The sequence below is a fragment of the Nerophis lumbriciformis genome, linkage group LG07 (genome assembly GCF_033978685.3).
Source record: "Nerophis lumbriciformis linkage group LG07, RoL_Nlum_v2.1, whole genome shotgun sequence".
In the NCBI taxonomy this organism is placed as follows: domain Eukaryota; kingdom Metazoa; phylum Chordata; class Actinopteri; order Syngnathiformes; family Syngnathidae; genus Nerophis; species Nerophis lumbriciformis.
Window position 1 is genome coordinate 29,054,509 of NC_084554.2, and position 25,269 is coordinate 29,079,777.

The following is a 25,269-nucleotide window of genomic DNA, read 5'->3' on the forward strand; positions in this document are numbered from 1 at the left end:
CTGCAGGAGGCGCGTCGGAAGCAGGAGATTAACGCCCGTGGGCGTGTCCCGAGCGCACAGCAGAGTGAGAGGCGGCAGGTGTTTGAACCGTGACACGCGGGGGATTGATTGAATGTGCGTTAACTGACGCAATCGCCACGTCGTGAAAAATCTGAGGGTTTGTGTCCCTTTTGCTGATATTACTTTCTTCATACCTCTGATTGGTTGAAATGACTTTAATGAATGTGCATTAATGACATTAATGTGGATAAAGACGCGTGTGTGCGTGCGTGCGTGCGTGCGTGTGTGCGTGTGTGTGTGTGCGGGTGCATGCATGCGTGTGTGCTCAAATGTAGCTTTGTGCGTGTGGTGAAGTGATTCAGGTGGACTGTTTTGACGTACTTGTACCTGACAGTCTTTCTGTCACATGTGCATCATGACAGCACGCACACACATGCACACACACACACACACACACTTCTGCCATATGCACAGACAGGGCGTGACATATTTGTCTTTTAAGAGATAAAAGCGGTCTAGTCAGCTTCTGTCATGCCCCGCCCCTGCCCCCCTGTCGTGTGAATAACTAAGCCTTGGCTGTGTGTTGTGTTGCAGCAACACACAAAGCACTGCTAAATGTGCGGTGTGTATTTTTGTCCTGATAAAAAAAAAAGATACACACTGGGTTTTTAGTAAAAAAAAAAAAAAAATTATAATTTTAAATAACAAAGAGCTTGTTAGTTGCATAAGAACAAATTGAAAAGCCGCATGTGTTCTTTTAAATGACACTGTGAACCTTAGCATTGTGTTATCACAGAGCATGTTTGAATGTGTGTGTCTCTGTGTGCTTTACAAGAGCCTTTTGAAGATAATGGCGTCTGTCTGCCTGACTGTGTACTACTGCCTGCTTGATCCGGTTGTCTGCATCTGCCTTTGCTTTGTCAGGCACCTTCAGGAGGCTAATGACACGTTGAAGGCGGAGGTGAAGCAACTGAAAGAGGTGGCGGAGGGGCGGGAGAGAGAGATGGGACGCATCAAGGTGAGACAACAGAGCGGCAGAGATGACAGAATTGTTTTCCTTCCTTTTGTTTCTATATCATGTTGCATTCATTTGCAGGAACAATTGAAGGACCTGTGTGCATTGCAGGATGGTAAAACGTGAGTAATCATGTCTAACCAATTTACACCAAGCAACTACAGTAGTTCAAGAGTAGTGCCTAACAGCAGCGGTGCCTAAAGTGCGGCTTGGGGGCTATTCGCAGCTATTTTTTTAACGGCCCGCGGCCGATTTTAAAAATACTATTACAAAAAAAAACATAGAAATTGGAATTAAAGAGCAAACAGGTGTAATGTGACAAGACAATGTTGCAAATATGTGACTTAGACTTAGACGGGATGAAGTGGGCTGCCACACTAAGCAACACTGGATGTGACTATGGCGTGCGCATTTTCCGCGCATGCATACTAGGTCGTGTTGCGCCGGCTGAGGGGGAGAGGGGGTCTTAAACGACCATTGTGTGTGTGTGGACACGGATAAGGTGAGGTAGGATTTACCCTGGATAACCTTATCCGGCTTAGTGTAAACAAGGCCTAAATTGGCCCTAGTGTGTGAATGTGAGTGTAAATGTTGTCTGTCTATCTGTGTTGGCCCTGCCATGAGGTGGCGACTTGTCCAGATGAGATAGGCTCCAACACCCCACAAACCCGGGGAACATATGTTGCCATCCAAGCAAAGTTATCATGGACGCCCCTGCTTACCAGGGGAGGTGCTGGCAGACCCAGCTGCCGGGGAAAAGGGGGTTCGAGCCCGCGCCGTGACACCATGTTTACCTTTTGTACAAAACCCCAAACCAGTGAAGTTGGCACGTTGTGTACAAACCCCGTTTCCATATGAGTTGGGAAATTGTGTTAGATGGAAATAAAAACGGAATACAATGATTTGCAAATCCTTTTCAACCCATATTCAATTGAATGCACTACAAAGACAAGATATTTGATGTTCAAACTCATAAACTTTATTTTTAATTTTTTGCAAATAATAATTAACTTAGAATTTCATGGCTGCAACACGTGCCAAAGTAGTTGGGAAAGGGCATGTTCACCACTGTGTTACATGGCCTTTCCTTTTAACAACACTCAGTAAACGTTTGCGCTGTTATTTTGGTGACTCTTCCTGTTTTGTTGGTGTTCTGTTGTAGCAGCTTCACGCCATCCTTTCAGCGCTATTGCCCCCACCTGCTTTGTTTTCGCAATCAAGACTATTTGAGTTGTGCGGACGCTATCCTTCTTTGTGGGGACACTGTTGATTGTCATGTCATGTACGGGATGTGCTTTGTGGACGCCGTCTTTGCTCCACACGCTGTAAGTTTTTGCTGTCGTCCGGCATTCTGTTTTTGTTGACTTTGTAGCCAGTCCAGTTTTACTTTTGTTTTACATAGCCATCCCTATGCTTCAGTGCCTTTTCCTAGCGGGACTTGCCTTTTGTTCATTTTTGGTTTAAGTGTTACATACCTTTTTATCTGCACGCTGTCTCCCGCTGTACTCTGCCTATTGGGATCACGACAAACCATCCTCGACGCTTTCCGACTTCTACAAAGCAATGAACTACCTGCTGCCACCTACTGATATGGAGTATTACATTGTTACCCTGTCAAGCTCTATACAGCACAGGTACTAGACAACGGCACATTATTATTATTATTGATTTGCAAAAAATATTTTTTGGACCAATTAGGTGAAGTTGCATAATTTCCCACGGCACACCAGGCAATATATCACGGCACACTAGTGTGCCGCGGCTTGATAATCACTGCTGTAATTGAAAACAAACATAATGCTGACATGTTTTAATTATATTTATTACTACAAACAAGTATTGTTAAGTGCAAAGAATTGTGCGGGAACATCCACTGTGTCTCTCAACTTTTATTTTTGGAGAAGGACATGTTTATATTAGGGTGGAAAATGCAGTTTCTCAGAAAGGTTAACTCATATTTTAACTTTTGATAATGTAAATACCTCACAAATTGACGTTTCGCTTCGCTCGTGTCATCTTTTCCAGGTGATGGTAGCTCATCAAGTACAGGTAGCTTTGGTGTGCAACAGGTGCTTTACCTCGGCACGGTGCACCGTAACCAAGTCTGTTTTGGCTTGGTGCGCTTTCTTACCTCCTCCACAGAGGTTATGTTGTCGCCAGGATTTGTTCGTCTTTTTGTTAGCAACATAACTAAAAAATGTATGGACAGATTTTGAAAAAAAACATTTCCTTTTATCTACTACGAAGTGGAACACACTTCACATCCCTACTAAGAACCACTTTAAAAAAAACATTTGATTTTAATACTAAACAAATTAACATTTATTAACACATGAACACAAACAGAAAATTGGTACCTTTGAGTAGCAGTATCGATTCTGTAGTAACGGGAAATAGTACCGTCTTGATTGAAATGTAGAAGGTACCCATCCCTAGTCACGAGTAAGTGATGATTTCCTATAAGCCACTCAGCACATAGCAGTAGCTCTAACTTTTTAGCAGCGGCAGGCCGTGCGTTTCCCACCTAGGCCTTCAGTGATGTCCGACTTGAAAGATTACCTCTCATAATACCATCATTTATGTCACCACATGACCATTGCTGGAGAAATACTATAAAGAAACACATTTACGCACTACTGCGCATTGAATCACTTCAACAGTGTACATAACGGGTTATTTTCTGGCGCATTTAATAATAAATAAACCCGCATCAGCAATTAAAACATATCTTATGTGGTACTGTCAAAATTAAAATTGCAAAAAACATATTCAACGTGAAAAAATAAAGAAATAACATATCTGAACTCACAGTCTGTAGAACACTTTCAAGCTTCCGGAGTTGGCCGACATGGTCTCACAAGATGTAGTTTCTCTTTAAATATCCTTCTTGAAAATGGCCTTGCAATTATATGTGTTGTCTTGTCTAATCATAAAAGATGCAGACAAGGCGTGTTGGCTGAGTTCTTAAAGTTTACTCCACAAGGTGCTCATCCATAACATCCCGCTGCCGGCATGGCTAAATGCGGCTACTGCGCATGCTCTTCACTACTGTGGCATGCTGGGTAATGGAGTTATTATGTTGACTTTCTTTCTTTATTTATTTATTTAGTTTAACACACTCACAGAATAATACATCACACAGTTTAATATCATTTCACATTAAAAAGGAGTAGGAAGAAGCAAAGTTTATTTAATCCTACCCCTTTCCCACTTCAGAGCGTTTGCGAATACATACGTTCATTTACTGACTTCTTTTTGTAGCACAATGACTTCTGTGAATGATTAATACAGCAGTTTTTGTAATAGATAATTAAGTCAGTCGTGATAAACATACTGAGATGAAGAATATCCCATTTTCAATGAGTTTGAAGGTGTTTCTCATAATTCTTCTTCTTTGTACTTTGTAAGCACTATTAATTTGAACAACCTCTGGATCATATCAGTACATTGTTTAACTTCTTTACTTAATCCTAGCTCATAACATCACTATATATATGCCTTAGGCCAGCTAGAAGGCCTTACTGACAACAACTCGTGATCTGATTGGCTATCGCAACTGTCTATCAACTCTATGTCCCCGTTCATTTACAGTGCACGGACGCCCGCATTGTTGATTCTGAAGGCCTCGGGCAGATTTGGTACAGCATGGCAACATAAGCCAGCTGAATTCTGATTGGATAATAACTTTATACAGTTAAAAACAACAGCACTGGAAGGAGCATAATATGACATGAAGAGAATATGAATACTTTTAGATATTTAGAGAAAGTACATTACTTTTATCTTTAATTATGATCATGATTTCTGGTGTTAGGCCAGCAGAGAAGGCCTTGCTAGCCCTAAAGGCACACCACTGCTTTTTTAGGTATCATTCAGCTCGTACCACACTGCCAAAAATGTGGTACGGATCAATTATTTTAGATCTTAACTGACCCAGATTTTGCTTTTTTTTTTTTTCTGGAAACACACAATTACACCCACTAGTGCACTGCCCACCATGTGTCACTCTTTTACACAGCAACTCCGCCCAACAATGGCCCTGATGACAACAACAGCAGGAGTGTCATGTTGTGAATGAAACACCCCTGTGGGGCTCTGCCACCTGTGTGTGCGCGTCGTGCCGCTTCCCCAATCTGAATGCATGATTCACGCTGGGCCTTTAACGATGATTACGCTCCAATCAAGGGCCCATCCTCTTTTACTCGCCACCCCCGTTGCCTGTCGAACAGCATTCATCAATGCCGGTTGAGGGGGGTATATTTATTATGTTCATTAAGGCGACGAGAGTGAACGCGGCACAGATGGAAGTGAGAGAGGAGTGTGTAAGGGCGTACGACGGGGCACCTGCCTGCAGCACAACTCCCCGTAGCCCCAATATGACCCCCTAAGGTCTCCCTCATTAACACCCCCCCATTACACCCAACCATCGCTTCCACACCCTGTTGTACACCCCCCACCCCCCCACCCCATTTCTCCTTAATGAAGCAGCAGGCTATGTTTCCAAAACGGATCAGATTTGTTTTGACTGGGGTAAGTTTGCGGCGCTATTCAAAGCTGTCAGTCATTTTAATGATATCATTAAGAGGCCGCGACAGGAAGATGAATCGCTTTTCTTTGTCTTTCGCTCATAATTGCGAGCAGGCGAGAGAGAGCGGCAAAAGAGTTCATATAGATGTAGGCATGAGAGGGGTTTGATTGAGCGAATATAATAACATGGAAGGAGATGGAAAAAAGGAAAAAGATCAGTGAATGAAAGCTTCTTCTATAGCGTTTCCCCTGTCCTTTTTTTGATTCCTAATTTATTTCATTTCATTAAACCCCCGAACACACACACACACCTGCCTCACATGCCATACGTATATACGGCAACAGATATGTCATGTTATTTGCATGGCAGCTATGCATTCACTGTAGAAATCATATTACTTGTCTTTATCACTGACAGCGATCAGTGAAATGTGAAAGTTTTTTTTTTTTTTCATTAGAAGAGTGTATAATAAAGAAATATAAGACGGTCACATGGCCTGTGCGCTGAAGCGGCTTCATATCAACCATTGGCATTTACATACACCGCCTCAAGGATGAGGCGTAGGGATGAGTACCAGCGGTACTCCACAGTACCAATTTCCAGTACTTTTGTGTGGGATCACATGTTAAAATAATACTAATTTGTTTCTTAATAAATTATATTTTTTCTATTTAAAGGGGAACATTATCACAATTTCAGAATGGTTAAAACCATTAAAAATCAGTTCCCAGTGGCTTATTATATTTTTCAAAGTTTTTTTCAAAATTTTACCCATCACGCAATATCCCTAAACAAAGCTTCAAAGTGCCTGATTTTAACCACCCGTCCATTTTCCTGTGACGTCACATAGTGAAGCCAACACAAACAAACATGGCGGAAAGAACGGCAAGCTATAGCGACATTAGCTCGGATTCAGACTCGGATTTCAGCGGCTTAAGGGATTCAACAGATTACGAATGTATTGAAACGGATGGTGGTAGTGTGGAGGCAGGTAGCGAAAACGAAATTGAAGAAGAAACTGAAGCTATTGAGCCATATCGGTTTAAACCGTATGCAAGCGAAACCGACGAAAACGACACAACAGCCAGCGACACGGGAGAAAGCGAGGACGAATTCGGCGATCGCCTTCTAACCAACGAATGGTATGTGTTTGTTTGGCATTAAAGGAAACTAACAACTATGAACTAGGTTTACAGCATATGAAATACATTTGGCAACAACATGCACTTTGAGAGTGCAGACAGCCCAATTTTCATCAATTAATATATACTCCTCTCTGAGCTGCCACCTTACCGTGGTAGAGGAGTTTGCGTGTCCCAATGATCCTAGGAGCTATGTTGTCCGGGGGTTTCTATGCCCCCTGGTAGGGTCTCCCAAGGCAAACTGGTCCTAGGTGAGGGATCAGACAAAGAGCAGCTCGAAGACCTCGATGAAGAACACAAACCAAGGACCCAGATTTCCCTCGCCCGGACGCGGGTCACCGGGGCCCCCCTCTGGAGCCAGACCCGGAGGTGGGGCACGATGGCGAGCGCCTGGTGGCCGGGCCTGTCCCCATGGGGCCCGGCCGGGCACAGCCCGAAGAGGCAACGTGGGTCCCCCCTCCAATGGGCTCACCACCCATAGCAGGGGCCATAGAGGTCGGGTGCAGTGTGAGCTGGGCGGCAGCCGAGGGCAGGGCGCTTGGCGGTCCGATCCTCGGCTACATAAGCTGGCTCTTGGGACGTGGAACGTCACTTCGCTGGGGGAGAAGGAGCCTGAGCTGGTGCGTGAGGTGGAGAAGTTCCGGCTAGATATAGTCGGACTCACTTCGACGCACAGCAAGGGCTCTGGAACCACTTCTCTTGAGAGGGGCTGGACTCTCTTCCACTCTGGCGTTGCCGGCAGTGAGAGGCGACGGGCTGGGGTGGCAATTCTTGTTGCCCCTCGGCTCAAAGCCTGCACGTTGGAGTTCAACCCGGTGGACGAGAGGGTAGCTTCCCTCCGCCTTCGGGTGGGGGGACGGGTCCTGACTGTTGTTTGCGATTACGCGCCAAACAGCAGCTCAGAGTACCCACCCTTTTTGGATTCACTCGAGGGAGTACTGGAGAGTGCTCGCCCGGGTGATTCCCTCGTTCTACTGGGGGACTTCAACGCTCATGTTGGCAGCGACAGTGAAACCTGGAGAGGTGTGATTGGGAAGAATGGCCGCCCGGATCTGAACCCGAGTGGTGTTCTGTTATTGAACTTTTGTGCTTGTCACAGATTGTCGATAACAAACACCATGTTCAAACATAAGGGTGTCCATATGTGCACTTGGCACCAGGACACCCTAGGCCGCAGTTCCATGATCGACTTTGTAGTTGTGTCATCGGATTTGCGGCCTCATGTTTTGGACACTCGGGTAAAGAGAGGGGCGGAGCTTTCTACCGATCACCACCTGGTGGTGAGTTGGCTGCGATGGTGGGGGAGGATGCCGGACAGACCTGGCAGGCCCAAACGCATTGTGAGGGTTTGCTGGGAACGCCTGGCAGAGTCTCCTGTCAGAGAGAGTTTCAATTCCCACCTCCGGAAGAACTTTGAACATGTCACGAGGGAGGTGCTGGACATTGAGTCCGAGTGGACAATGTTCCGTACCTCTATTGTCGAGGCGGCCGTTTGGAGCTGTGGCCGCAAGGTAGTTGGTGCCTGTCGTGGCGGTAATCCTAGAACCCGTTGGTGGACGCCGGCGGTGAGGGATGCCGTCAGGCTGAAGAAGGAGTCCTATCGGGTTCTTTTGGCTCATGGGACTCCTGAGGCAGCAGACAGGCACCGACAGGCCAAGCGGTGTGCGGCTTCAGCGGTCGCGGAGACAAAAACTCGGACATGGGAGGAGTTCGGGGAGGCCATGGAAAAAGACTTCCGGACGGCTTCGAAGCAATTCTGGACCACCATCCGCCGCCTCAGGAAGGGGAAGCAGTGCAGTGTCAACACCGTGTATGGTGGGGATGGTGCTCTGCTGACCTCGACTGCGGATGTTGTGGATCGGTGGAGGGAATACTTCGAAGACCTCCTCAATCCTACCAGCACGTCTTCCTATAAGGAAGCAGGGCCTGGGGAATCTGTGGTGGGCTCTCCTATTTCTGGGGCTGAGGTTGCCGAGGTAGTTAAAAAGCTCCTCGGTGGCAAGGCCCCGGGGGTGGATGAGATCCGCCCGGAGTTCCTTAAGGCTCTGGATGTTGTGGGGCTGTCTTGGTTGACAAGACTCTGCAACATCGCGTGGACATCGGGGGCGGTACCTCTGGATTGGCAGACCGGGGTGGTGGTTCCTCTCTTTAAGAAGGGGAACCAGAGGGTGTGTTCCAACTATCGTGGGATCACACTCCTCAGCCTTCCCGGTAAGATCTATTCAGGTGTACTGGAGAGGAGGCTACGCCGGATAGTCGAACCTCGGATTCAGGAGGAACAGTGTGGTTTTCGTCCTGGTCGTGGAACTGTGGACCAGCTCTATACTCTCGGCAGGGTCCTTGAGGGTGCATGGGAGTTTGCCCAACCAGTCTACATGTGCTTTGTGGACTTGGAGAAGGTATTCGACCGTGTACCCCGGGAAGTCCTGTGGGGAGTGCTCAGAGAGTATGGGGTAACGGAATGTCTTATTGTGGCAGTTCGCTCCCTGTATAATCAGTGTCAGAGCTTGGTCAACATTGCCGGCAGTAAGTCGGACACGTTTCCAGTGAGGGTTGGACTCCGCCAAGGCTGCCTTTTGTCACCGATTCTGTTCATAACCTTTATGGACAGAATTTCTAGGCGCAGTCAGGGCGTTGAGGGGATCTGGTTTGGTGGCTGCAGGATTAGGTCTGCTATTTGCAGATGATGTGGTCCTGATGGCTTCCTCCGGCCAAGATCTTCAGCTCTCACTGGATCAGTTCGCAGCCGAGTGTGAAGCGACTGGGATGGGAATCAGCACCTCCAAGTCCGAGTCCATGGTTCTCTCCCGGAAAAGGGTGGAGTGCCATCTCCGGGTTGGGGAGGAGATCTTGCCCCAAGTAGAGGAGTTCAAGTACCTCGGAGTCTTGTTCACGAGTGGGGGAAGAGTGGATCGTGAGATCGACAGGCGGATCGGTGCGGCGTCTTCAGTAATGCGGACGCTGTATCGATCCGTTGTGGTGAAGAAGGAGCTGAGCCGGAAGGCAAAGCTCTCGATTTACCGGTCGATCTACGTTCCCATCCTCACCTATGGTCATGAGCTTTGGGTCATGACCGAAAGGACAAGATCACGGGTACAAGCGGCCGAAATGAGTTTCCTCCGCCGAGTGGCGGGGCTCTCCCTTAGAGATAGGGTGAGAAGCTCTGTCATTCGGGGAGAGCTCAAAGTAAAGCCGCTGCTCCTCCACATCGAGAGGAGCAAGATGAGGTGGTTCGGGCATCTGGTCAGGATGCCACCCGAACGCCTCCCTAGGAAGGTGTTTCGGGCACGTCCGACCGGTAGGAGGCCACGGGGAAGACCCAAGACACGCTGGGAAGACTATCTCTCCCGGCTAGCCTGGGAACGCCTCGGGATCCCCCGGGAGGAGCTGGACGAAGTGGCTGGGGAAAGGGAAGTCTGGGCTTCCCTGCTTAAGCTGCTGCCCCCGCGACCCGACCTCGGATAAGCGGAAGAAGATGGATGGATGGATGGATGGATAATATATTCTGTAGACATACCCTCATCCGCGCTCTTTTCCTGAAAGCTGATCTGTCCAGTTTTGGAGTTGATGTCAGCAGGCCAGGGAAGCTAGGGTCGATAGGGGGTTTAGCTCGCTTGTCTGCGGGAACAAACTGCCGCCATTGCTTGCCGTGCTACCGAGGTCCTTTGTCCCTGAATTGCTCACACACTCCGGCAGATTCAATGGGGTTCTGGCGGCAGATTTCTTTGACTTTATCGTTGGAAATGCATCTGCTTTGAGTGTCGCAGGATATCCACACATTCTTGCCATCTCTGTCGTAGCATAGCTTTTGTCGGTAAAGTGTGCGGAACAAACGTCCAATTTCTTGCCACTTTCGCATCTTTGGGCCACTGGTGCAACTTGAATCCGTCCCTGTTCCTGTTGTTACACCCTCCGACAACACACCGACGAGGCATGATATTTCCAAGGTACGGAAAACAGTCGAAAAAACGGAAAATAACAGAGCTGATTTGACACGGTGTTTGAGAAAATGGTGGATTGTGACGCCACGTTGTGACGTCATCGCTCCGAGAGCGAATATTAGAAAGGCGTTTAATTTGCCAAAATTCACCCATTTAGAGTTCGGAAATCGGTTAAAAAAATATATGGTCTTTTTTCTGCAACATCAAGGTATATTTTGACGCTTACATAGGTCTGGTGATAATGTTCCCCTTTAACATGTCATGATAAACAATCTGCTGTCCAGTTGTTATACAGTATCTTGTTTTCTTACACTTCTGAGTCTCATTTACAAGCATGCATTCATTTCAGTTTGTCCTCAGGCCCCTTCCAGGTTATCCAGGGTAAATCCCACCTAACCATATCCTTGTCCACACGCACACAATGGTCGTTTAAGACACCCCTGCCCCCTCCGTCCGCCGGCGCAACGCGACCTAGTACGCATGCGCAGAAAATGCACACGTCATAGTCACATCCAGTGTTGCTTTGTGTGCAAGTTCTTAAATTAAATAGAATTTATCTGAACAATATCCAGTGTTGTGGTATTTCAATTAACTGGAATCCAGTGTGCTGTGGGGCCCTATTGTAGTGAATCACTCCTAAGCCATCATAAATTAATCAAATCTTTAATGGACACGTGAAAGTAAACAATGTGATAAAGAACATTTTACATCAATCAATCTAGGGATCTAGATATCTGGTCAGGACACTCCTCACTCTTTTTCCTTCACCTTCATTGTCCATTCGTTTTTGGTGACTTTATAAACTCTGGACCAAGACGTTGAGTCCGCGACATACATGGCGGACAATAACTGATACAGTCTTCTTTGCCAGTCCAAAAATATTCTCCGTTTTCCGTAGTCTTCCCTCGACAGCCAGGTAATACAAAGCACACACTACTTTTTTTTATCACATTCACGGGAGCCCACATTCTCGTTGTCTCTCCTTCGACAAATGGATGCAAGTAGAATCACAGCTGACCCGGACATTGGAAAGTTCTCTTGCCGTCTGAGAAGTGTTGTATCCCAAATAGTTGCAATCGCTTTCTCTATAGGTATTCATGTGTGATTTCCACAAGTCTCTGTACATGTAGAGGAAGGGGAAACATGGGCATGTCTGGATGACTCGCCTCCATCTTTCTAATGTTTACCTCCGATTGGAAACAGGTTGTTATGAAGCTGGCTGTGGCGCGTTCTTTCTGACGTCACTTCCTGTGTGGGGCACGGTCTTTCTAGCGTCACTTCCTCTCTGAACTCAGTTTGTAAACGATCAATGAGTCCATACAAAGCTAGCAGCCGTAGATTCAAGAAATACACGGCGCACTTACGAGTGTAAAAAATGATCCAAGGAGGGGGACCTTAAACGCTGGTTTAGTGTGGCTGACACGATGCTTAGGCTAAATAATTATTTGTTTAAGGGGTTATCCGGCTTAGTGTAGACATAGCCTCAGTAGTCAGGAATTAGTCTTTGTCATCAAATTGAATGTGCCAGTCTTGTCTTTTTGACTAAGTTTACACTGCAGGCCGAAGTGGCCCAATTCTGATTTTTTTTCAATCTGTTTTTTTCCAGCCGACTGTTTACACGGCATGTAAAATGTGATTTTTACCAGACTACAGTTCAAACGTGTACAGGCCCCAATGTGGCCCCAATGCGGCCTCGACGCCACTTGCATGCGGGGGCTTCGATAAACTGAAAACAAAGGAAGTTCAATCAATCAATCAATCAAAGTTTATTTATAAAGCCCTTAATCACAAGTGTCTCAAAGGGCTGCACAAGCCACAACGACATCCTCGGCTCAGATTCTACATCAGGGCAAGAAAAAACTCAACCTAGTGGGATACAATGAGAAACTTTGGAGGGGACCGCAGATGTGGGGACCCCCACTGGGCGACCGGTGCAATGAACGTTGAGTGGATCTAGTTAATAGTGTGAGAGTCCAGTCCATAGTGGATCTAGTTAATAGTGTGACAGTCGAGTCCATAGTGGATCTCGTTAATAGTGTGAGAGTCCAGTCCATAGTGGATCTAGTTAATAGTGTGAGAATCCAGTTCATAGTGGATCTAGTTAATAGTGTGAGAGTCCAGTCCATAGTGGATCTAGTTAATAGTGTGAGAGTCCAGTCCATAGTGGGGCCAGCAGGGGATCATCTTGAGTGGAGACAGGTCAGCAGCGCAGAGACGTCATCAACTGATGCACAGATGAGTGGTCCACCCCGGGTCCCGACTTTGAACAGCTAGCGCGTCATCGGGGTCACCTAATAACCTCTCCACGCAGGTGAGGGGTGCAGAGGAGAAAAGAGACGGCAGATCAACTGGTCCAAGAGGGGGGTCTATTTAAAGGCTAGCATATACAAATGAGTTTTAAGATGGGACTCAAATGCTTCTACTGAGTTGTTGGCCGGTAGGAAGTCACTACTACTACAAAACAACATAAAAGTTGCAACACCCTAAAAATGAGTGTTTTTTCACGTGAAAATAAATGAAAATAATATAATGTATGAATGGATGTATATAGTGTAATATATTTGGGAGGGTTGTAATTAGAGATGTCCGATAATGGCTTTTTTGCCTATATCCGATATTCCGATATTGCCCAACTCTTAATTACCAATTCCGATATCAACCGATATCGATATATACAGTCGTGGAATTAACACATTATTATGCCTAATTTTGTTGTGATGCCCCGCTGGATGCATTAAACAATGTAACAAGGTTTTCCAAAGTAAGAGAACAACTCCAACTGAAGTTATGGAAAAAAGTGCCAACATGCACTGCCATATTTATTATTGAAGTCACAAAGTGCATTATTTTTTTTAACACGCCTCAAAACAGCAGCTTGTAATTTGGGACATGCTCTCCCTGAGACCCACTACAACTCTGGGAATTACTATACTTTGACTTTCACAAAGTGCATTATTTTTTATTTTTTTAAACATGCCTCAAAACAATAGCTACAAAAACAATGAAGGCACACAGCTTCAGTCCAGAGTATACTAGAGTAATAAAGTAAACAACAACATAGTCCTCCTTTAGTGCAAGACTGCCTGGCATACTGTATAATAGGGAATTATAAACTGGGCTCAATCTGCCCTGCTCTAACGTATTTGTATGAGTACCGTATTTTCCGCACTATAAGGCGCACCGGATTATTAGCCGCACCTTCTATGAATTACATATTTCATAATTTTGTCCACCAATAAGCCGCCCCGGACTATAAGCCGCGCCTACGCTGCGCTAAAGTGAATGTCAAAAAAACGCTGCGCTAAAGTGAATGTCAAAAAAACAGTCAGATAGTTCAGTCAAACTTTAATAATATATTGAAAACCAGCGTTCTAACAACTCTGTCCCAAAATGTACAAATGTGCAATCACAAACATAGTAAAATTCAAAATGGTGTAGAGCAATAGCAACATACCGGTAATGTTGCTCGAACGTTAATGTCACAACACACAAAATAAACATAGCGCTCACTTTCTGAAGTTATTCTTCATTCGTACCGGTAAATCCTTCGAATTCTTCGTCTTCGGTGTCCGAATTGAAAAGTTGCGCAAGCGTGGGTTCCAAAATGGCCGGCTCCGTCTCTTCGAAGTCATCGGATTCAGTGTCGCTGTTGTTGTGCAGCAGTTCTGTGAATCCTGCCTTCCGGAAAGCTCGGACCACAGTTGTGACAGAAATATCTGCCCAGGCATTTACAATCCACTGGCAGATGTTGGCGTATGTCGTCCGGCGTTGTCTGCCCGTCTTAGTGAAGGTGTGTTCGCCTTCGGTCATCCATTTTTCCCACGCCGTTCGCACTCGTGATTTGAATGCCCTGTTGACACCAATATCCAGCGGTTGGAGTTCTTTGGTTAATCCACCCGGAATGACGGCGAGTGTTGTATTTGTGTGCTTCACTTGTTTTTTGACACCATCTGTGATGTGGGCGCGCATAGAGTCGTATATCAACATGGACGGAGCAGCGTGAAAAAAGCCACCCGGCCTCTTCGCGTAAACTTCCCTTAACCACTCGCTCATCTTTTCTTCATCCATCCATCCCTTCGAGTTAGCTTTTATGATGACGCCGGCTGGAAAGGTCTCTTTTGGCAAGGTCTTCCTTTTGAATATCACCATGGGAGGAAGTTTCTGGCCATTAGCATGGCAAGCTAGAACCACAGTGAAGGATGACTTCTCATTCCCTGTGGTGCGAATATTCACCGTACGTGCTCCCGTTCCACAGTGCAGTTCACAGGAATATCAGTTGCTGTGAAATACGGTAGTAATCCGTGTGCGGATGGAGAGATTGCGTGTTTTTATGAACCGGATCCTTGTCCTTTGTAGGAGCCATTTTGTGGTCTTTACAGATGTAAACAGGAAATGAAACGTACGGTGATATCCGCGCGTTTTTTCTTCTTCTTCCGGGGGCGGGTGGTTGCTTAAAGCGCTTCCTGTTCTATGGGGGCGGGTGCTTTCCTTGGCGGTTGCTTGCGTAGAAGAAGAAGCGCTTCCTGTTCTACCGGGAAAAAAGATGGCGGCTGTTTACCGAAGTTGCGAGATCGAAACTTTATGAAAATTAATCGTAATAAAGCGCACCGGGTTATAAGGCGCACTGTTAGCTTTTGAGAAAATTTGTGGTTTTTAGGTGCGCCTTATAGTGCGGAAAATACGGTAACAAAAATGTGCTGCAAGCTAGTGGTGAGTGCTTGAAGTGGCCTAGCAGTCAGCCAGAGCTTTTGAAATGCTGTGTTGAGACAGGGTAGCTCCGCTCACTGCAAGCTGCAAAGTGTGCGCCATGCAGGGCAGACTAGCCACACCAAACTCCACCGTAGCTTTTGCCATACTGCGTGCGTTGTCCCTGACCACAACGTGGGCTTTCGCTTTGGGGTGGTTTTTGTTGTATTTTTGTTTTTTCTCGGCAGAGTCTTTAAGCGACAACTGTGTGGTACTACTTTTTCCCGCTGTTTGCTTTTCATCCGTCTTCCGCTTGTATTCGTGTATCTCCTTATGATTCTTGGAGAGGTGGGAGATCAAATTGCTCGTATTAAAGGAAGACGTCTTGGTTCCTCCTCGCATAACCAACTTTTTGCAGTCATTGCAAATTGCCAGTTTTGTATCTGTCAGAGACACTTTAAAATAATCCCAAACCATAGACATGGTGTCGTTAGTCAGTCACCGACCGAGCTCGCTTGTTAGCCACGGCTACAGCACCGGCAACAACACACTCTTGTTGTTGTTATGCTCCGCTCGCGGCGGTTTGATGAGGTCATCAAGCGTCGCCAGTAAACCTCTCATGCTGCAGTCGTGCTGCAACTCCTGTGTTGTGTGTGGGAGAGGGGAGAGGGGAGGGGCTGCTTTCTGGGAGACACAACTGCTCTGTACTTCTCCCTATGTCCGTGTTTTACCGGATATGTACCGCTCCGTACAGCGGCATTTTAAAAGGCGTTTTAAAAAGTCATTAATTTTACTTTTTCAAACCGATACCGATAATTTTCGATATTACAATTTAAAGCATTTGTCGGCCGATACTATAGGCAGGCTGATATTATCGGACATCTTTAGTTGTAATCTTTTTTTGACTGTTAGGTAGAGGAGACACGGACATCAGCGTGGATTTACAGGAGCATTATTTTTCAACTCGCATGTAAGCAAATGCGCCACAGCGTCAATTCCGGTCTTTCAACAAGCGCTATTTCTTCGGAATCAAAATATATATTTATATATTAACTATAGCCTATTATTTGTGAACTATTGACAAGTGATGCACCGAAAATTCGGTTGTCCTAAATAGACTTTGCTCACCGAAACTGGATATCGTGATGAAATATCCACTTCCGCTGGCGACTGCATCTTTCCCGACACACGCAAGTGACCTAGCTCGCCCAAAGCTGACGGAAAAAATCTCATTCAGGTTGCATTGCGTTTAGACTTAAGTCACATTTGAAAAGATCAGATTTCAATCGGATTCCTGATGTGGACTGAATCTGATGCCCAAAGATCAGATTTAAAGCACTTTGGAGCATTAAGACTGGCAAAAAAAAATCAGATCTTTGTCACTTGAGGGCAAAAACATCAGATTTGGTGTGCAGTGTAAACGGGGACTTTTTTAGTCAATACTGTAACTATTGTACTTATTACTAGGGATAGGTAGCGACTTCAGCACTTTTATCGGTATAGACCAAAGTCTAACGGTACTACCGGGTGCCGATTCACGTCAAATCAAACGGTACCATATTTTGATACCTTTGTTGCACGTGGCGTCACGTACGGTTGTAGACCTGACTCAGCCGCACTCCCTCTTTAATAATTTTACAATTTTCCATACCAACAAAGCAAGAAAGAGGCCCTCAAAAGTACAGTAAACTTCCACTTTTTATGTGCTAGCTCGATGCTTATTGGATTTTCCATTAGACATGCTTAAAATTTGCATTAGCGATGTGACAGGGTTAACAACACCTCCAAATTTGGTAATGATAACAACAACAAAGATGCGCATTACAATCAAATGGCTGTTGTGTAATAAATACAATGCTTACAGTGCAAACACTTTATAGGACTCAACAAAAGAGAAGACTGCCACATTTAACTTAATGGCAAAGGCTACTTCCTGGCTAAGGCAAGACACTAGTCTATATGCTACTGCCATCTACTGTAACATATTGGAATTGCAACTGCATGCAAATGATACAGTACAGTACATGCAAATAAGACACAAAAGGGTAAAAAAAACGCAATAACTTCACAGCACAGCTTAGTGAAACAGTTCAATAAAGGTTGAATTAAAAATAAATTGATTTTTTTTAAACAATTAACATTTACTTACCCATTTAAACACACAACAATGCAGAAATTGGTACTGTAGAGCAGTGGTCCCCAACCTTTTTGTAGCTGCGGACCGGTCAAGGCTTGAAAATTTGTCCCACGGACCAGGGGGGGTTTCTTTAAAGAAATACAATCATGTGTGTTAACGCACTGTATCCCTGCAGACTGTATTGATCTATATTGATATGTAATGTATATATTGTGTTTTTTATGTTGATTTAATAACAAAAAATAAAAAAATAAAACATTTTAGTTTTTTAATTGTTTTAATTTCTTGTGCGGCCCAGTACCAATCGATCCCCATTCCTACTTATTACACACCAGCTGATTGATTGTAAAATGATTCTTAGTTGTCATTTTGGTTACCAAATTTGGAGGTGTTGAAATATACAGTATGTTTGTGTATATAGAGATATATATATATATATATATATATATATATATATATATATATATATATATATATATATATATATATATATATATATATATATATATATATTAGGGTGGTACAGTAATGCCGGCACTAATTAACTACTGCAGTACTAATGAATTAAAAACGGTTCTATACTCCTTTGAAAAATACCGGTACCATTTTTTTTTTAACAGACATTATGGCGTGCCGTCGTCATTGCTAGAGCAGAGGTGCATGTTCGGCAATGCACACATACGGAGTACTTACAAGCAGACTCGGATTGGAGTAATATGAGCTATGTCTCCACACCGAGCATTAACGCTATGCTTTTAAACATAGCTAGCTAGCGGTTAACATCCATCCGCAGTCGGCAGTGTTTTAGCTACTTCCTAATCACTAATCCTCGCCTCCATGGCGACAAATACAGAAAGTGTCTTACAAATATCATCCCTGCAGGACGAGGAATAGTTAAACATGTTTCACTACACACCGTAGGAAGATACAATAGCTAACCAATAACAGCAAGCTAGCGCTCCTGAACAACAAATGCAATGTGTAGTGACGACCAGCGTTGGGACTAACGCGTTACAAAGTAACTCGTTATTGTAACGCCGTTAGTTTCAGCGGTAACTAGTATTCTAACGCGTTATTTTTTATATTCAGTAACTCAGTTTCCGTTACTACATGATGCGTTACTGCGTTATTTTACGTTATTTTTTAATGTAGTATCGGCTAGAAACAGAAGATCTGAGTGTGTTTTATTGAAGCGCTGCGGTGTCGTCCTTCTGTGTCACAAGGAAAAGAAGAGGCTTGCTTTCTGTGGGTGGGGGCGGGGGGCGGGGGGCTCCCAGACCGTAGTTGAGGGGCGCAGAGGAGACGTTCCTCCAGGGCCTATGTACTTTGGGGCTAACAACTTTCATTTTACCCGGAAGTGGGTCTTTACAGCTGAGGGTGAATGACGAGGCCTGCGGTTTGTTGGAACTTTGTGACTTTATTGGACGCAGCCATCCACCAAGCTAGAGCACCTGCACGCACTCACTGTCGCCGTTCCCTCACCTCACTCGCCCACTCACTCACTGACGTCACTCACCTCACATGCTGTCATATCTTAAAGGGCTACACACACACACACACACAGATACGCTACTCTCATAACAACTAACAAGACATCATGGCGAAGCCAGAAGTCGAGTTTCTTAACATGGAGACATTCTCAATACTTCTCTTTTGTCGAGCACAAAGAAAATAACATTTTAGTTAAATGTAAGTTGTGTCTTGGATCAAAGATCCCATCTACTTAAAGTTAAAGTTAAAGTGTCATTATGTTGCAGCTATTTAAAATAGTTTTGTCAATTTGTTCTGGCCTGAAATATGTTGGCCCTTTGAAACATATCTTTGTCTTTGTGTGTTGTATGAGTTCAGTGATGCAAATGCATGTCAAGTTGATCAACAGATTGTATTATTCTCCAGTGCAATAACAGTACTGAAATGAAGGCTAAAAGGGCATTAATGGAAGCCTTAAAAAAAAAAAAAGGAGAATAAAAAGTAGTAGCTAAATCGTTACTTTTCACAGTAACGCATTACTGTTTAGTGTAAGTAACTGAGTTAGTAACTGAGTTACTTTTGAAATAAAGTAACTAGTAACTGAAACTAGTTACTGGTTTTCAGTAACTAACCCAACACTGGTAACGACTATGACTGGTTTAATATGGATTAGCAATCACTTCAGGGTGTCGGGTCAGGACAGCAATTATTCGTTCAGGTGAGTGCAGAAGAAATAATAGATTGTCCAAGTCCAGATTTGCAGGTTCAATTGTATATTGAAGACATGCATGAGTTGTTTATTTGCGTGTTTGTGGTTTCCTATACAAAACAAATACAATCATTATAAATCAACTAAAGTGACCACAATGCAATGAAATATAGGCGCGAGTGTCATGTCTGTGTAATCATGTTTTGTTTTAAGTCATGTTTTGTTTAGTTTCTGTCTTTTCACTCCCTTGTCTTGTTTCCATGATTACCCCATTAGTTTCACCTGTTCCACGTTTGGACTCATTGTGCACTCTTGTTTGTCACCATAGCAACCATTAGTTTTCACCTGTCACGTCACACACCTGTTTCACGTTTTGAGTCACGCACCTGCTTTCACTAATCATGTCCATAGTATTTAAGTTCATTCTTTTCAGTTTGTCGTTCTGACGACCTCTCAACATTTATGCTTATGTACTCTCTTCATCCTCTAAGATCCTGCTTCATGTCCCTTGTCAAAGTAAGTTTTTGTTCCATGTTTATAGTCTTTTTGTTTTTCATAGTTTGTTCTCCGCCACTGTGCGTGCTTTTCATTTGTACTTTTTTTGCTATAGTCTTTTGGTTTCATAGTTTATTCTTCGCCCTAATGACGTCAAAAACCAGGATTTTTTTTTTCTGAATTCTTTTTCTTTTGATTCCCCGCCCCCCAGGACTCAAGTCACGCCCAAGTCACAAAAAAAATGTTTTTCACCCACAATATCACAGGTAGAAAATAGACATTTTGGACAATTTAAAGGGGACGTTTCTGCCTCCCCCCGCCCACCCCTAGAGAGAGTTCCAGACCGCAGAGAGCGCGTCTGGTATCCGCCCCTTGAGGGGGGGGCTGGGGTCGGGAGCTGTGTAGGTGAGGTGGCTCTGCATCACCATGTCAAGCCACAGCCTCCAGCACGGCCGCCACCACCAGTCTTCCGACCTGTCAAGCCACAGCCTCCAGCACGACCGCCCTCACCAGTCTTCCGACCCGTCAAGCCACAGCCTCCAGCACGACCGCCCTCACCAGTCTTCCGACCTGCCAAGCCGCAACCCCCAGCTAGGCCACCTCCACCTGCTCCAAGGCTAGCTCCACGGCTAGCACCAGTAGCTGCACCACGGCTAGCACCAAGGCTAGCACCAGAGCCAAGGCTAGCCCCTGTCGCAGCACCACGGCTAGCACCTGTCGTAGCTCCACGGCTAGCACCTGTCGCTGCACCACGGCTAGCACCTGTCGCCGCACCTGTTGCCGCACCAAGGCTAGCACCAGCTCCACCACGCCAAGTTCCACGGCAGACTCCAGTACCCGCACCACGCCTAGCCGCATCATGCCAAGCTCCGGTACCAGCTCCACGCCGCCAAGCACTGCCAAGCCAAGACCAAGCACTGCCAGTCCAAGACCCTCCACGCCAAGTCCAAGACCAAGACCCTCCACGCCAAGTCCAAGACCAAGACCCTCCACGCCAAGTCCAAGACCAAGACCCTCCACGCCAAGTCCAAGACCAAGACCCTCCACGCCAAGACCAGGACCCACGACGCCAAGTGCCGCCAGTCGCAGCTCAACGACGCCAAGTTCCGCCAGTCGCAGCTCAACGACGCCAAGTGCCGCCAGTCGCAGCTCAACGACGCCAAGTGCCGCCAGTCGCAGCTCCACGACGCCAAGTGCCGCCAGTCGCAGCTCCACGACGCTAAGTGCCGCCAGTCGCAGCTCCACGACGCCAAGTGCCGCCAGTCGCAGCTCCACGACGGCAAGACCCGCCATGCCAAGACCAAGACCCGCCATGCCAAGACCAAGACCCGCCATGCCAAGACCAAGACCCGCCATGCCAAGACCAAGACACGCCATGCAAAGACCAAGACACGCCATGCAAAGACCAAGACCCGCCATGCCAAGACCAAGACGCGCCGCGCCGAGCTTCACCGCCTGACGCGCCACGCCGAGCTTCGCTGCCTGCATCATCTGCTGCTTCCACGCCTGCCACGATGACGACGTGCCTTCCTCCTCGTCGGCCACAGATATGGCCGCTACCTGGTCGCCCGCCATGCCAAGTGCGCCCACCTCCCAGTCGGCCACGAATATGGCCATTCCCTGGGCGCCCGCCTCGCCTGCTGCAGCGGCGTTCCACTCGCCGCCGCCACCTAACTCTGCCTCGGTGGATACGGGGACACGTGGTCTGGCGACCCACCGCCATGTCCCCCTCCCGCCCTCCCATGACTCTTGTTAATTTTTTTTATGGACATCTGGTATCTGTCCTTAAGGGAGGGGCTCTGTCATGTCTGTGTAATCATGTTTTGTTTTAAGTCATGTTTTGTTTAGTTTCTGTCTTTTCACTTCCTTGTCTTGTTTCCATGATTACCCCATTAGTTTCACCTGTTCCACGTTTGGACTCATTGTGCACTCTTGTTTGTCACCATAGCAACCATTAGTTTTCACCTGTCACGTCACGCACCTGTTTCACGTTTTGAGTCACGCACCTGCTTTCACTAATCATGTCCATAGTATTTAAGTTCATTCTTTTCAGTTTGTCGTTCTGACGACCTCTCCACATTTATGCTTATGTACTCTCTTCATCCTCTAAGATCCTGCTTCATGTCCCTTGTCAAAGTAAGTTTTTGTTCCATGTTTATAGTCTTTTTGTTTTTCATAGTTTGTTCTCCGCCACTGTGCGTGCTTTTCATTTGTACTTTTTTGCTATAGTCTTTTGGTTTCATAGTTTATTCTCCGCCACTGTGCGCGCTTTCATTTATTCTTTTTTTTTGATAATAATAAATAAATCATGTACCTTCATTCCCGTCTCGCCCGAGCCAACTTTCCATTGCATCCCGGAAAAGCACACACCCAAGACCAAGTCATGACAGCGAGCCTGCAACAGGGCTGTTAAATATACATCACTTAGCTGTGTATACACAGTTTACATAAATGCACAGAATTTGAACATCCCAGCCCTAAGTAATGTAATGATTACCGTATTTTTCGGAGTATAAATCGCTCCGGAGTATAAATTGCACCGGCCGAAAATGCATAATAAAGAAGGAAAAAAACATATATAAGTCGCACTGGAGTATAAGTCACATTTTTTGGGGACATTTATTTGATAAAATCCAACACCAAGAATAGACATTTGAAAAGCAATTTAAAATAAATAAGGAATAGTGAACAACAGGCTGAATAAGTGTACGTTATATGAGGCATAAATAACCAACTGAGAACGTGCCTGGTATGTTAACTTAACATATTATGGTAAGAGTCATTCAAATAACTATAACATATAGAACATGCTATACGTTTACCAAACAATCTGTCACTCCTAATCGCTAAATCCCATGAAATCTTATACGTGTAGTCTCTTACGTGAATGAGCTAAATAATATTATTTGATTTTTTACGGTAATGTGTTAATAATTTCACACATAAGTTGCTCCTGAGTACAAGTCGCACCCCCGGCCAAACTATGAAAAAAAACTGCGACTTATAGTCCGAAAAATACGGTAATAGAATGTAATAGTCAATTAAACAATTGACATCGAAGTTCATCCTAACTTTCAGAGCTTGCTGATGTAATGATGCGTTCAATGCCCCCTCCAGTGTCGTAAAAGTGAACTACACTCAAACAACCCAATGACACAAAAAGAAAACAAGCGTTACAGAGACAGTCTTTTGTACACAATGGGTGGATCTACACCAGGGGTGTCATTTTAGCTCAAGGGCCACATGGAGGAAAACCTATTTCCAAGTGGGCCGGACTGGTAAAATCATGGCAAGATAACTTAAAAATAAAGATAATTTAAGATTGTTTTCTTTGTTTCAAAATAGAAAAAGCACATTCTGAAAATGTACAAATCATAATGTTATTATACACTCACATGTTGCGAATGATAGTATTGTATCTTCAATTTTCGTAATTTATACTTTCTGAATAAATGATGTGATAATGTTCATCGGTCAAATAAGTGGACTTGAGTCTGGCAGAGTTTGAAAATACTCCCACTGGTGTTCATTTTTAATCTATCAGATGATGAAATGAATAATAATATCAACACCTAATTACAGGATGTTAACCCACTGGTGTTATTTTTTAATCTATCAGAAGATGAAATGAATAATAATATCAACACCAAATTACAGGATGTTAATAATGTAATTTACACATTTTCCTCAACTGATATACCAACATCATCTGGTGTATTATGTACATACAGTACAGAGCATAATCTACAACAAAACTTGTAAATTTGGACTCGTTTCATTAGTCACACATTAAGTTTGAGGGGCATACATATTTCAGCATATGTATGTGCCCCAAAAAATGTGTACAGATTATTATCAACAGAATTTATTTGGGTAGACATAACACAAGTTACATTACCAACATATTTTACAATTAAGGCATGAACGTAACAATCCACATTTCGTATACTATCACTAATAAGCAGCGTAAGTACTTAGTGTCCAAACACGGAAGCGTTGCCTCTGTCTTAACATGGCACATAGCTTCGCCCCCTCTGAAGCCATGCGCGCTCTCGCAGCAGGGGATGTAAAGAATTGCTGTCGAGACTTCGAGTGGCCACGGTAGTAGTAAAGGGGTTAGTGCTCGTGCCTCACAATCAGAAGGTCCTGGGTTCGATCCCCGGGCTCGGGGTCTTTCTGTGTGGAATTTGCATGTTCTCTCCGTGACTGCGTGGGTTCCCTGCCGGTACTCCGACTTACTCCCACCTCCAAAGACATGCACCTGGGGATAGGTTGATTGGCAACACATATTGGTTCTTATAGTGTAAATGTGAGTGCAAATGTTGTCTATCTGTGTTGGCCCTGTGATGAGGTGGCGACTTGTCCAGGGTGTACCCCGCCTTCCGCCCGAATGCAGCTGGGATAGGCACCCCTAAAAGGACAAGTGGTCAAAAATGGATGGATGGGTGGATATATATACTGTACATTAATGTATATGCATGTACATACAGTATGTACAAAACCCAAAACCAGTGAAGTTGGCACATTGTGTAGTTAAATAAAGACAGAATACAATAATTTGCATACGTTACCCATGGGCACTAATACACCCCCATACCATCACAGATGCTGACTTTTGAACTTTGCACCTATAACAATCCGGATTGTTCTTTTCCTCTTTGTTTCGGAGGACACGACGTCCACAGTTTCTAAAAACTATTTGAAATGTGGACTTGTCAGACCACAGAACACTTTTACACTTTGCATCAGTCCATCTTCGATGAGCTCGGGCCCAGCGAAGCCGACAGCGTTTCTGGGTGTTGTTGATAAACGGTTTTCGCCTTGCATAGGAGAGTTTTAACTTGCACTTACAGATGTAGCGACCAACTGTAGTTACTGACAGTGTGTTTCTGAAGTGTTCCTGAGCCCATGTGGTGATATCCTTTACACACTGATGTCGCTTTTTGATGCAGTACCGCCTGGAGGATCGAAGTTCACGGGCTTAGCTGCTTATGTGCAGTGATTTCTCCAGATTCTCTGAACCCTTTGATGATATTACGGACCATAGATGGTGAAATCTCTAAATTCCTTGCAATAGCTGGTTGAGAAAGGTTTTTCTTAAACTGTTCAACAATTTGCTCACGCTTTTGTTGACAAAGTGATGACC

At 45.1% G+C, this 25,269-nt stretch overlaps 1 protein-coding gene across 1 annotated transcript in view; it reads left to right on the forward strand.

Moving 5' to 3' along the window:
- Positions 1 to 25,269, forward strand: part of LOC133605413 (uncharacterized) — a 646,046-nt gene that overhangs the window by 309,604 nt on the left and 311,173 nt on the right. Inside the window, exons 21-22 of the mRNA XM_072913499.1 lie at positions 925 to 1,018; positions 1,097 to 1,137. Of these exons, the coding sequence (XP_072769600.1) occupies positions 925 to 1,018; positions 1,097 to 1,137 (135 nt within the window). The remainder of the gene's footprint in view (positions 1 to 924; positions 1,019 to 1,096; positions 1,138 to 25,269) is intronic.